The 13,976-nt window shown below is 43.5% G+C and overlaps 1 protein-coding gene across 1 annotated transcript; it reads left to right on the top strand.

The window, feature by feature from the left end:
- The first annotated feature begins 8,830 nt into the window (after nucleotides 1-8,830).
- syngr1a (synaptogyrin 1a) lies at nucleotides 8,831-11,650 on the top strand. Its single transcript, XM_068725781.1, has 4 exons — nucleotides 8,831-9,281; nucleotides 9,970-10,207; nucleotides 11,007-11,152; nucleotides 11,510-11,650. Exons 1-4 carry the CDS (start codon nucleotides 9,180-9,182, stop codon nucleotides 11,597-11,599), a joined length of 576 nt encoding a protein of 191 aa, XP_068581882.1. The 5' UTR covers nucleotides 8,831-9,179; the 3' UTR covers nucleotides 11,600-11,650.
- Nucleotides 11,651-13,976: the final 2,326 nt, after the last annotated feature.

The following is a 13,976-nucleotide window of genomic DNA, read 5'->3' as shown; positions in this document are numbered from 1 at the left end:
CCTTCCCCGGGAGGAACAGTAGCTCAGTTTTGTCTAGGTTGAGCTTGAGGTGGTGTGTTGTCATCCACTTCGAGATGTCAGCCAAACACGCAGCAATGCGCGTCTCCACTTGGGTGTCACCGGGGGGAAATGACAAGACCAGCTGGGTGTCATCGGTATAACAATGGTAGGAGAAGTCATGCGAGCGAATAACAGAACCCAGAGATGTTGTGTAGAGCGAGAAGAGAAGGGGGCCCAGAACTGACCCTTGCGGAACCCCCGTAGTCAGCATGCGTGGTTCCGACACGGCCCCCCTCCAGGTCACCTGGTAGGATCGACCCGTCAGGAAGGATGCAAACAGGGAGAGTGCAGAGCCTGAGACGCCCATCCCCTCGAGGGATGAGAGGAGGATTTGATGGTTCACAGTGTCAAACGCCGCAGATAAGTCCAGGAGAATCAGGACAGAGGAGAGAGAGTTAGCTCTCGCGGCGTGAAGCGACTCTGTCACCGCAAGGAGGGCTTTCTCTGTTGAGTGACCCACTTTGAACCCGGACTGGTGAGGATCCAAAAAGCTGTTTTGGTGGAGATAGGAAGACAGTTGGTTAAAGACAGCACGTTCAAGTGTTTTGGATAGAAAGGGTAGAAGAGAAACCGGTCTGAAGTTCTTGACATCAGAGGGGTCAAGTGATGGTTTCTTCAGAAGGGGGGTGACTCTGGCGGCCTTGAAGGCCGTGGGAAAGCATCCTGAAACAAGAGATGTGTTGATGAGGTGGGTGAGGAAAGGAAGGAGTTCAGTCGCAATAGACTGAAGAAGAGGGGAAGGGATCGGGTCAAGGGAGCACGTGGTGGGGCGGTTAGATGTAACAAGGTTGAGGACCTCGTTAGGGGAGAGAGGAGCCAGAAAGGGTAAGAAGGGGCGTGGAGATGGGAGGGAGAGCTGTGGGGGCAGGATTGGACAGGGAGAGAGGGGCTGAGAGAAGGAGGATCTGATATCGTTTACCTTCTTGTCAAAGAAGTTGGCGAAATCATCAGGGAGAAGGGAGGAAGTAGGAGGAGGGGGTGGGGGTTGGAGGAGTGAAGTGAAAGTTTCAAAGAGTTTTTTAGGATTGGAAGCAGAGGTTAGGATTTTAGAGCGGAAGAACGCAGCTTTAGCAGTAGATAGAGAGGAGGAAAAAGTGGAAAGAAGAGCTTGGAAGTTAAGAAGGTCCTCCGGGAGTTTGCCTTTTCTCCATTTACGCTCAGCCTCTCTTAGGCTCCGTCTATCAGTACGCACTGAGTCCGACAGCCACGGGGCAGGTGGAGTTGGGTGTGCAGGCCTGGAGGTGAAGGGACAGAGTTTGTCCAAAGAAGAAGTAAGGGTGGAGAGGAGAAAATCAGTAGCAGTATCAGGGGATAGGAGAGAGAAGGATTCAGGGTCAGGGAGAGCAGAGGTGACAGAAGAGGAAAGATCAGCAGGGGAGAGGGAGCGGAGATGACTCCGGGTAGAAACCATGTGGGTAGGTGGAGGAAGTGATGGAGCAGAGGATAGGGAGAGGGAGTAGGACATGAAATAGTGGTCGGAGAGCTGGAGGGGAGTGACAGAGAGGTTAGCAGTAGAACAGTGCCTAGTGAAGATAAGATCCAGCTGGTTGCCGGCCTTGTGGGTAGGAGGAGAAGAAGAGTGGTAAAGGTCAAAGGAGGAGAGGAATGAAAGAAGAGGTTCAAGCTTATCGGTCTGGATGTTGAAGTCACCGAGCAGGATGAGCGCCGAGCCATCATCATGGAAGTGCAAGACTAATGTGTCGAGCTCCTCCAGGAACTCACCAAGAGGCCCTGGTGGGCGATACACAACAGCAATGGTGAGCTTGACTGGATAAGTGACAGTAACAGCATGAAATTCGAAAGAGGACGGGGAGAACTGAGGAACAGAGACAAGAGAGTATTTCCATTTTGGGGAAATTAGCAGGCCAGTACCACCACCCCGCCTCGCAGCTCTGGGAGTGTGAGAGAAAGAGTACACAGCTGACAGAGCTGCGGGTGTGGTGGTGTTTTCTGGTGTGATCCAGGTCTCAGTTAGAGCAAGAAAGTTAAGGGAGAGCAAGGAAGCGTAACCTGAGATGAACTCAGCTTTCGGCACTGCCGACTGGCAGTTCCAGAGTCCCCCCGCCACCACTCGCTCGCCCCGAGCTGAGAGAGTAGGATAGATGAGGTTAGTGGGGTCGCGGCTCCTGAAAGCTCCCCAATGTCTACATGACTGCCGGGCAGAGGACCAGACAGAAATAGGATGCAAACACATGGTAGTACACGCTCGAGAAGTCTTAGCTTGACAAAGTCGGGCTTGAAAAAGTCAGCCTGTTGCCTTTGTTTGCCATAGCCTTCATTTGCCAGACGCTTGAAAGCTGACGCTTCCAGCAGTGGTGAAGTACAGCTATCTACTGATTGCTCATTGTCTGCCAGGAGTGGAAGCTCCTCCTTTGCAATCAGTGAACCAGGCTTGATCAAACAAGCCGTTTCAAACAAGCAGAAACTCAGATAGCACTTCACAACTGAGGCCACTGAGACAGGCCTAAGTACAGCTATCAAGACAGTTCAAAGCAGGTTACTTTAAAACAGGCCTAAGTACAGTTACATTATTTTTTGTTGCGTTATGAATAATTTCAAATAAACATAATATTTATAATAATTAAAAATAATGAGATTAACTGAATAATAAAGCATTGTCTACAGAATCATGCAGCGATGACATTTCACTTTCAACATTGAATTGGACCAAGAAGGTTACTAGTTCAGGTTTATAGTTAAGGCTGACTCAGGTTTATAGTTAGGACTGACTCAGGTTTATAGTTAGGACTGGCTCAGGTTTATAGTTAGGGCTGGTTAAGGTTCATAGTTAGGGCTTGTTAAGATTTATAGGTTCAGGTTTATTGTAGTGAAGTTGTGCAACTATAATTTGTTGCAGAGGTCAGTTGTAGAGGTCTGGGGACTTGTTGCAGAAAGTGTTGCTAACTTGGTGTCTTAGTCTTAAGTGACACATTTAGACCATCGGGGGCAAAAATCGAAGTATGTTCCCCATATACTGTAAACATAAAGGAACCCTGTGGAGTTCATGACCACTTGTAGTGCTATGGATCATTTCTGGACTAGTTGCAGAGATCTGTGGACTAGTTGCAGAGGTTTTTGACTAGCTGCAAAGGTCATCTTGACTAGTTCCGGAGGTCTGGGTATTAGGTGCAGAGGTCTTGGATTAGTTAGAGCAGGGGTGCCCAATACGGAGGTAGTGCGGGTAGATCGCATGCCATTAAAAAAAAATGAGATGTCCTCATGGCATTTGCAACTTGATTGACGTGCATGGCAGCCAGTCTGAGATCACGTCTTTTCTAACACATGGGGTCACCACGTATGCGCGATCAACCGCACAACTCCGGCGAGCTAATTAGTTAGCCTCCCAATTTATTTCTACTACAGAAGCTAAAGCTGCAGCGCCTTGATTTGGAGAACTTCCAAAACCTCCATCAGAGCTGGAGACTCAACGGAAGCCATGTGCACAACGACAGCGCGCTACACAGAGCAGGTTGACAAGAGTCTGTCAGAGTTTGACAAACGCTTTCAAGGCTTTGCTTTACTCGAGCCAGTCGCTACATTTATGTGCTGCACATTTCAGGAAGATATTGAGGTGATTAAAATATTACAACGCTGTTGCTGAACTCGTCTGGAGTGGAGGATTTTGACACTACAGGCTGACATTCAGCTGAAGTCCAGCTCCCATGGACAGTTTTGGAACTTACTCACAGAGGAAAAGTACCTAAACATGAGGAAATGTGCTTCCTTCTTGACTGCATTATTCGTCTCTACTTATTTATCTGAGTCAGCCGTTTCCCACATGAAGAATATTAATTAAGTCCAAACACCGTTCCACCATGACTGATGATCATTTGAAGTCTGCTTGAGGCTGGCTACCAGCAGCTACTGTAATGACTATGCAACCCTGGTTGATTCCATTCAGTGCAAGTCATCAAAGTATATGACCAAAAATGTACAGAATTGTGTTGTGCCATAAGGATTCATGCAGTTATGCAAGGAACGCCAACATATGTTGTAAGTATAAAGTATACTCAGTATATATATATATATATATATATATATATATATATATATATATATATATATATATATATATATATATATATATATATATATATATATATTGCATTTTTTAATGTAGGTAGATCATTTTGACTTGGTCATTTTAAAAGTAGCTTGCATGCCGGAAAAGTGTGGGCACCCCTGAGTTAGAGGTTTTGAACTGGTTGCAGAGGTCTAGAGTTTCAAGGGAGTTCTGGACAGGACCCAATAGCAAGACCACAAGACAGGAATCAAGTACAGAACAGACTTTATTTACACTGGACAGAAGGCAGGATCGACGGTGTGGTTTCCCGTGGACCGACACCGGAAGCAGGCAAACTAGTAGGCACAGGGTTGGAAGACGGTGGTAGACGGTACGAACTGACATCCCAGGACTGCAGGACCAGGGTTGATATACTGCCAGGAGGATCATTAGTGGGATCAGGATCAAGTCTGTCAGCCTGCAGGAGGCAATCAGCTGGAGTGTCCGCAGCTGTGCACCTATCAGCGGTGTGACCATGGGAGGTAGGCAGAGGAAGAACACCGAACACATGGCATACAATAACAGAACAGGGGAATGCCAGAGGTTAATACACCACGGGTCTGACAGGGATCCTGACATAGAGACTACTTGTAGAGTCTGGGACCAAATGCAGAGATCTCGATACTGGTTGCAGAGGTGTTGGACCAGTTTCAGAGGTCTGGGGACCAGTTGCAGAGGTTGTGGACTCATTGCAGAGGACTTGGAACTAGTTGTTGAGGACTTGGAACTTTTTTCAGATGTAGTAATTTAGGTGCAGAGGTCTTGGACTAGTTTCAGAGTTCCTGGACTAAAGAGGTTCTGGATCAGAAACCACAGCGCCGATCCCTCTCCTCTTGCAGCTTGTCTACAACCGATGCTGCAACCGACACAACCTTTTAAAAACGAGGCCTATTTGCAGGCCTCAGCTCGAATAAAGATAAGAAATACCTAATTAATTGTATAAAAAAAAATAAAAAAATAAAAAAAATAATAATTTTTTTTATATATATTTTTGAGATGAGAAAAATCATGGAACTATCAGAATACATGTTACTGGTTCACATAAGATAAGGATGGAACACAGCAGAACTTGGAAAACTCAAAAGCTCGATCTTGAAAAACAGCACTTTTAGGGTATTGTTTTTTGGAAAGTATGGGTATCCAAGACTTTTAATATGCTGGGCTCTTAGAACAACTGATATAGGCTCTATATACACAGCTATACATAGATACAGTGAAACATTTATGAAATATAGAGCATTTCAAATTAGAAAACTGATCAAATACTCCAATATTTGAATAAAAAAGTATTTTTAAAATTCAAAAACACTCTATATCACTTCTATGTATCACTCATGATGTTCATTGAATCAATAGACCGAAGATTGGACCTTTTTTGAGTGTTTTAAGCTCTTTCTATGCCCTTTTTAGTTATTTAGTTTAAGGTCAAATCCTGCTTCAGACTCTCTGTTCAGGGCTGTATCTCAGCCCCCCCTTCTCCGATTTTCACCATTGAGACATCCTTCGAACCGTAGGAGCCAATAGAATTGCCTGGAATTGAAAGCTAGATGATTGACAGCACTATTAGCCAATAAAGCTCAAAAAGGTCCAGCTCTGAAATCTGATTTGCTGAGCTTCCAACCCTCCCAAGAATCCGAGGAGTGTCAGAGAGACACGAATCGAACGGATTCACACGGAGCACCAGCAGCTGGACAAACATGAAGTGGAAGTACGGAGATATTCCATTTTTTCGCTGAGATTCGACCAAAAGTAAATACAATATTCGATGAAAGCTGTGTGACTTTTTGTGTTCGAAGCTGAATATCTCTGCGATGGTTTACCGGGGAGAGAAATGGAAACTATGTCCGTAATCTCCGTCAGGCGCTCGTGCTTTTTCATGCTGCATGTTCGTAGGTAGCACGTTGCTAACGGAGTGTAGCAGCCTTTTTCTCCGGTCTGTCCCAGTCATATTGAGTATGATTTATGATATTTTGTTATTTGTTTGCTTGGCTGATGGGAGATGTGTTTGTCTCATGTAGAAGTGACCTAGTTCATGTTGTTCCCAGGACGCTGAGGTTTCTGCAGAACTATAACATCACTATATTCGTTCTTCGTGGGTTCTCTGCCAGTTACTTTTAACACAAAACTCTCTAAGTTTTGATGTACTCTGCGTCCAAATGGGGGACCCTCGGGTGTATCTGGTTTTAAGCTTCACGCAACTAGTTTTAGAGGTCTGGGGACAGCAACTGAAGAATCCCCTCATTTTCTGATCTATGAATCATTCAGTCAGAGTATAATATGTCTCTGTTTCCTGTCTGAAGGTTGTTCAGGACGCTTAGGGAAAAAATCTTTGTGATTTCCAGAAATGTGAGACCATGTTAATGGAGGGATGACCCAAATACACACACACACACACACACACCTATACACACACACACACATACACACACACACAAGCACACATGTTCCTTTAAATCTTAAAATTAGGACACTTCCTAAGATTTATGGCTCTTTTTGTTAACATTATTTTCTGTCCTTAAATGTCAGAGCAACAGAGAGCTGAATTACACGCACACACACACACACACACACACACACACACTCACACACACACACACACACACACACACACACACACACACACACACACACACACACACACACATGTCTCTCAGTTGTCAGTATGAAGAACACTGAATCTTATTGACCTGGTTAAAGCTTCTTTATATATCGGCTGTTCCTGAATGGAGTGTAACGTGCGCATGCGCGCGCACACACACACACACACACACAAACAAACAAACACAGATGTACACATTTGCACTGCTTGTGAGGATTCTATATTGTCATAACGGCTTTAACTTTACAACTAAACAACAGCTACGTTTTTGTCCATCTCATTGTTGGTTTGCTGTAGTCCAGTCTTAACCCTGGTCTGCTATAGTCCAGTCTTAACCCTGGTCTGCTGTAGTCCAGTCTTAACCCTGGTCTGCTATACTCCAGTCTTAACCCTGGTCTGCTCTAGTCCAGTCTTAACCCTGGTCTGCTCTAATCCAGTCTAAACCCTGCTCTGCTCTAGTCCAGTCTAAACCCTGCTCTGCTATAGTCCAGTCTTAACCCTGGTCTGCTGTAGTCCAGTCTTAATCCTGGTCTGCTATAGTCCAGTTTTAACCCTGGTCTGCTATAGTCCAGTCTTAACCCTGGTCTGCTATAGTCCAGTTTTAACCCTGGTCTGCTATAGTCCAGTCTTAACCCTGGTCTGCTATTGTCCAGTCTTTATCCTGGTCTGCTATACTCCAGTCTTAACCCTGCCCAGTGACCCAAAGTCTAAATTGAGCCTGGCCGAACTCCAGGTGCTTGAGTCCGGTCTAGAACTCCAGGTGCTAGAGTCAAGTTTAGCACTAGAATAGAATAGCCTCCACCACATGACTCATTCTGCACAGCTTCTCCAGTTTTCTTTTTTTCCCAAAATGTTTTGTTTTGTTTTGTTTTGTTTTTTGTTTTTGTTTTTGTTTTGTTCTGTTTGTTTTGTTTTGTTTGTTTTGTTTGTCTCTGCCCTATGTAAAGCATCTTTGGGTACTTAGAAAAGCGCTATATAAAATTGAAGTATTATTATTATTATTATTATTATTAGAAGTGTGATAGATGTCATGTGTACAGAATGAACAACATTACAGAGTTACAACACATTCAATGCATACGACAGAACCACGGCAGGAGGCAAGACCAGGGTCCAGGTATAACCAGGGTCCAGGTATACCCAGGATCCACGGAAACCTGCGAGGCGAGAAAGCACAAAGACTCTGGTGAAGAAGCAAAGTCAGTAATGTGCATTAATGGAATCAGTAATATAAAATAGTAATGTGAGTAATGATAAAAAATTATATTAGCAGTGGGAGTCAGCAGGGCCATGGTGGGAGGAAGGACCGGGGTCCAGATAAAACCACGATCCATGGAAACCTGTGAGGCAAGAAAGCACAACGACTCCGGTGAAGAAGCAAAATTAGTAATGAACATTAATGGGACATGAACTCATACAGAAGGAGAGGGGAGCTCAGTGTATCCTAGGAAGTCCTCCAGCAGTCTAGGCCCAATCAAATCAATGGACATTTAGCCTTCTAGTTATCATTTTTACTATTAAGATTTACCTTGTTTCTCCAGAGGATAAAAAGTGATGTGAGCTCTCCTAACACACCTTATATAATAGTTTAAACCATTCGAAACCAGTCTAAACCAGTCTCAACTAGTCTATACTAGTCTGAACCTGTCTCAACCAGTCTCAACTAGTCTATACTAGTCTAAACCAGTCTCGACCAGTCTCAGCTAGTTATTTTTTCCATCGTCAGTCACTTTGTCTGATAAAATATAAAAAGAGCTTTGTTGAGTACAGAGTTTAAAGCTGTGAAGAAGTTATTTTCAGGAAAAGTCTCTAAATTCAGTTTCCTTAGATTGAGAATCAATCACTTTGATCAATTATTTTTGATCAAAGACAGCAAGAGAAAGAGGCAGGAGTTTTCTCACCACGTGTAACTTCCTTCACTGTGATTGGAGGATTCTGAGACACCTAAGTAGATAAAAAAAAAAAAAATAAAACCCTGTGATTGGTGGAGCTGAACGGAGGCGGCCCACAGCCTGTGAGACTCAGCTCAGGGTGAAAACCCTCAGCCGTGGGAGGATTAGAGCAAATTACCGTTTATAACGGCAGAGAAGAAGAAGAGAGCACCGAGACCAGCACAGATCACCAGGACTCTCTGGACTCACACGACTAACTGGCCTCACTGGACTCACCGGACTCACTGCACTTACTGGATTCACTGGACCAAACTGGTATCACTGGACTCACTGGACCAAACTGGACTCACTGGTATCACTGGACTAACTGGACTCACTGGAATCTCTGGACTAACTGGACTCACTGGACCAAACTGGACCAAACTGGACTAACGACCCACTGGACTCACTGGACCAAACTGGACTAACTGGACTGGGACTAACCTCTCTGAGTAGAATCTAACTGAACTGAGGTGGAGGGTTGAAGTAGACTGATCTGGTCTGGGGAACAGGAAGTGGTCTCTGGATGGATGGTTTCCAGGCGTACGGGGCCAGAAAGGCGGGTGGAGATTTCAACCCCCTGACCTTCTTCAGACAGCCTCAGACCGTCGTGAGGATAGTCTGCTGGGTGAGTCTGATGATGTAATGATGATGTCAATGATGATGAGTGATGTAAATACATGAATACAAACCTGTGAGGTCATCGTACCTGTATCATTAAACTAAACATAAAATAATGGATTCAATATGAAATTAACTGAAATAAATTAGAAAATTACTGCAAATGAATAATCTGAATGTAAGAAATGTAATAAATAAAAGTATAAATGTAGATACATGTCTGTTACTTTGTTCTGGTTTACTTCATGTTATTTTAGTATAGTGTGTGTGTGTGTGTGTGTGTGTGTGTGTGTGTGTGTGTGTGTTTATGTGTGTGTGTGTGTGTGTGTGTGTGTGTGTGTGTGTGTGTGTGTGTGTGTGTGTGTTTCAATCATGAGACTGTTGTTAACATTCCTGAGGTTAAACACAGGACTCTTCAAACAGGACCTCACTGTTTCACACTGCTGCTGCTCTGATTGGACAGTTTAAAGAGGAGAAGGCGGGCTCTGATTGGACGGTTTGAAGAGGATAAAGTGGGCTCTGATTGGACGACTTGGTTCTTAATTAATCAAATTGTGCTTTGATTGTTTAATGCAAGTAGAGATTATGTGGACACTAAGTAGAGTCTGCTCCTCCATATTAGCATCTAGCCTCTTCAACTGAGAATGAATGTGTCTGTTAGCATGAGGCTAGCGGCTGTCTCTGTCTGTTTCCAGCTCTTCTCCATCGTGATCCTCGCCTGCGTTGCTAACGAGGGTTACGTTAACCGTCCTGAAGAGGTGGAGGAGTTCTGCATCTTCAACCGCAACCAGAGCGCCTGCAACTACGCCATCGCCATGGGAACGATGTGCTTCCTCTGCTGCATTGCTTTCCTGGTGCTGGACGTTTACTTTCCTCAGATCACCGGTGTGAAGGACAGGAAGAAGGCCGTCATGGCCGACATCGCCGTGTCAAGTGAGACTTCTCTGATGCTCTGGTTCACCTGTTGGTGTCATTAATAACATGTGTAACCTGTGTTCTCTGATGCTATGGTTCACCTGTTGGTGTGATTAATAACCCTGTGTAACCTGTGTTCTCTGATGCTATGGTTCACCTGTTGGTGTGATTAATAACCCTGTGTAATATGTGTTCTCTGATGCTATGGTTCACCTGTTGGTGTGATTAATAACCCTGTGTAACATGTGTTCTCTGGTGCTCTGGTTCACCTGTTGGTGTGATTAATAACCATGTGTAACCTGTGTTCTCTGATGCTGTGGTTCACCTGTTGGTGTGATTAATAACCCTGTGTAACATGTGTTCTCTGGTGCTCTGGTTCACCTGTTGGTGTGATTAATAACCATGTGTAACCTGTTTTCTCTGATGCTCTGGGTCAGCTATTGGTGTGATTAATAACATGTGTAACCTGTGTTCTCTGATGCTATGGTTCACCTGTTGGTGTGATTAATAACCCTGTGTAACCTGTGTTCTCTGATGCTATGGTTCACCTGTTGGTGTAATTAATAACCCTGTGTAACCTGTGTTCTCTGATGCTATGGTTCACCTGTTGGTGTAATTAATAACCCTGTGTAACATGTGTTCTCTGATGCTATGGTTCACCTGTTGGTGTGATTAATAACCCTGTGTAACATGTGTTCTCTGGTGCTCTGGTTCACCTGTTGGTGTGATTAATAACCCTGTGTAACTTGTGTTCTCTGATGCTCTGGTTCACCTGTTGGTGTGATTAATAACCATGGGTAACCTGTGTTCTCTGTAGCTCTATGGGCTCTGGTCTGGTTCGTGGGGTTCTGTCTTCTGGCCAATCAGTGGCAGGCTTCTAAAGAAGAAGACAACCCTCTGAATGAGGGAGCCGACGCTGCGAGAGCCACCGTCATCTTCTCCATCTTCTCCGTCTTCACCTGGGTACGTACCTGAACTACATAACCTGGTGGGTCAATATTCAGACTGCACTGTAGCACAAAGTATTTACAGTGTGTACTGCTGTTCATGTGATCAAAACTCTTGTCATATGATATTCACAAGAGTTGATTTAATATTGAAACAACAACAATAGTAATTAATTAAATGTTTCTAACTTCAAACTCAAGAAAAAAGGTAAAACATAAAACACAAGTGAAACAAATATGATGCTGTTTTGTTCTTTGTGTGTATGCGTGTGTGTGTGTGTGTGTGTGTGTGTGTGTATATGTGTGTGCGTGTGTGTGTGTGTGTGTGTGTGTGTGTGTGTGTGTGTGTGTGTGTGTGTGTCTGTGTCTGTAGGGAGGTCTCACTCTGCTGTCGTTGGAGCGTCTCAAGAGAGTCTCGTTTGAAGAAGAGTACAACAAACTGTTCGGCCCACCGCTCGTCTGAAGCACACAAACTAATATAACTTTGGCCAATCACAGACAAGTGTTCTTCTACTTCCGGCTTCCTCATCAGCTCATTCTGGACGCCGATTGGCTGCTCTAAGTGCCTTCCTGTTGCCATGTGAGCTGTTGTTATTATTGTTGTTATTACAATGATTTCATGATGTCATCATATATCCTAATGAGGATGATAAAGATTAAATATAATAAACACACTGAGACGTTTATTTCAGTCACTGAAAGTAATTGTAGGATGTTTTTATGCGTGAAGTGAGTTGTTTAAGCATCAAATCTGTGGTCGGTTTGTCAAGATTCAGCCGACTTAAAAATCTGCTCCGACGATTTCGGAGATGTGAGGTGTCGCTATCGGGACCGTCAGTAAAGCAGCACCGAGGGCTCAGCGCTCATGTTACCGCCTAGAACTGCCTGATCTCAGTGAGTCTTTTTGAAACTAGCCGGTTTTACTGCGGTCAAGCCAGTCTCCACTTCGAAAGACAGTCAAGCCAGCCCGCACGTTGTTTTGCGGTGCGCGTATGTACGAGGCATTACGGTAAGAGCATGTAAGGACTGACTTTCAAAATAAGAGCAGAGTTTCGGTGAACCTGATAGGTCATGTCACATTCATTCAATGAGTCTGTAAATCATAGATTAATTAATGAATACATTAAAAACTAAATAAATAAATATATACAACAATGATAACTTCAAACACAATAATATTTACCGCATGCAAACTGTATTTCAAGGAGAAATTTAATTCAATTGTGTAAATACTTATATATATATATATATATATATATATATATATATATATATATATATATATATATCAAATATATTAATGGAGAATACATTTACACAGACCAGTATGTCTTCAAAATAACTACACTACATTAAATTCATAAACTTCAAGGTTACACTATAGTGGCTGATGATAGCAGAGCACTTCAGAATATCAGGACATTCTTTCTTTCAATCTTTTCATTTTCAGTTTACACAGGTTACATGCGACATGCCACCCACCAACAGAACAGCACACAACATACCTGCCAATCACACAAACAGACCCAGACCCGGACACAAAAAGCAATAAACTACCCCCCCCCCCCCCCCCCCCCCCCCCCCCCCCCACACACACACACACACACACACACACACACACACACAAAGGGAAAAAAAACAAACAAACATAGATCATCATCCTTCACATTAACCCTGCAATAGCAACTAGATACCAATAAACATTGTGAACCTAGCTCCCTGGGCGTCCCCCGGAACCCAAAGAAAAAATCTCCCTCCTACACACATCCACTTTTCAACTCACACATTTTATATGCCAAATAATGCCCTCCACAAGAATTACATACAACATGGCGGCCAACCCTACAAACAGTCGCACTGAGTGACAAACAATGCAAATGAAAAAAGGAAACTTCAAAAGGAAAATTAAAAAATACAAATAAAAAAACACGGTCGTAGATCACCATCCTCCTTATTCTACCTGTCATAACAATTAATGATATTAAATATTATGGACTTTCTTCCTTCACTGAGTCACTTGGATCCCACGGTTGCAAAACCTCTTAGTATGATTTCGGCATAGTCCTCTCCAATAAAATCCATAACAGGGTTCCAAACAGAGAAGAACCCATTCATGTTTCCTTGGAGAACATGTGTGAGCCTTTCCAATGGGAGTAGTTGTAGAACATTATAAAGCCAACTTGAAACAGATGGTTCTGCGTGATCTAGCCAATGCTGTAAGATTGATAACGGTGCACAGAACCGTAGAAGACTAAGAACTCTCTTATATCTGTTTAATACAGGTCAGGCAGCGTCTAGGCCTAGGATGCATTGTAGAGGGTTGAGCTCAATAGAACACTGTATTATGGCGGATACTTGGTTGCCAATTTCAACCCAAAATTTATGAATTTCCGGACAGAGCCACATTAAAAGCACATACGGCAAGCAGTCGTAGGTAGTTTGTAATTTATGTATTATCTTAAACTGAGCTTCCTGGGATTTGTAATTACTACATATCCTTTTGCTATTTAACATGATTGCTTTCCATTGGTGATCCGTGATTGCAGTTTTAAGGTTTCGTTCCCATGATTGCCTGCTGCTGTGAGGACTTATATTACTTAAGGAGAACAGTTTATGGTAAATGTAGCTTATTGTTTTCCTCTTCAGCTGACAGACCTGGTGAATGATTGTCTCTATCTGCTCTGGTCCATGACCTTCCTTATATTGGGCTATAGAGTTTAAGAAACTGCGTATTTGTAAAAATCGGAAGAAGTGAGTCTTGGGTAGCCCGTATTCTTCCTGAAGTTGATTGAACGATTTCATAATGCCACCTTTGTAGAGATCATTTATCACCTTGATTC

Source organism: Cebidichthys violaceus, unplaced genomic scaffold (genome assembly GCF_023349555.1).
Source record: "Cebidichthys violaceus isolate CVI_PGR_0920_01 unplaced genomic scaffold, fCebVio1.0.p SCAF_36, whole genome shotgun sequence".
Classification (NCBI taxonomy): Eukaryota; Metazoa; Chordata; class Actinopteri; order Perciformes; family Stichaeidae; genus Cebidichthys; species Cebidichthys violaceus.
This window is presented reverse-complemented; position numbering and strand designations above follow the sequence as displayed.

What these genes read in the sequence shown, in the direction of transcription:
- syngr1a (XM_068725781.1), top strand. Translation starts at nt 9,180, where the DNA reads ATGGATGGTTTCCAGGCGTACGGGGCCAGAAAGGCGGGTGGAGATTTC. An exon ending in TCGTGAGGATAGTCTGCTGG is followed by an intron (nt 9,282 to 9,969) that starts GTGAGTCTGATG and finishes GTCTGTTTCCAG; the next exon opens with CTCTTCTCCATCGTGATCCT. An exon ending in TCTTCTCCGTCTTCACCTGG is followed by an intron (nt 11,153 to 11,509) that starts GTACGTACCTGA and finishes CTGTGTCTGTAG; the next exon opens with GGAGGTCTCACTCTGCTGTC.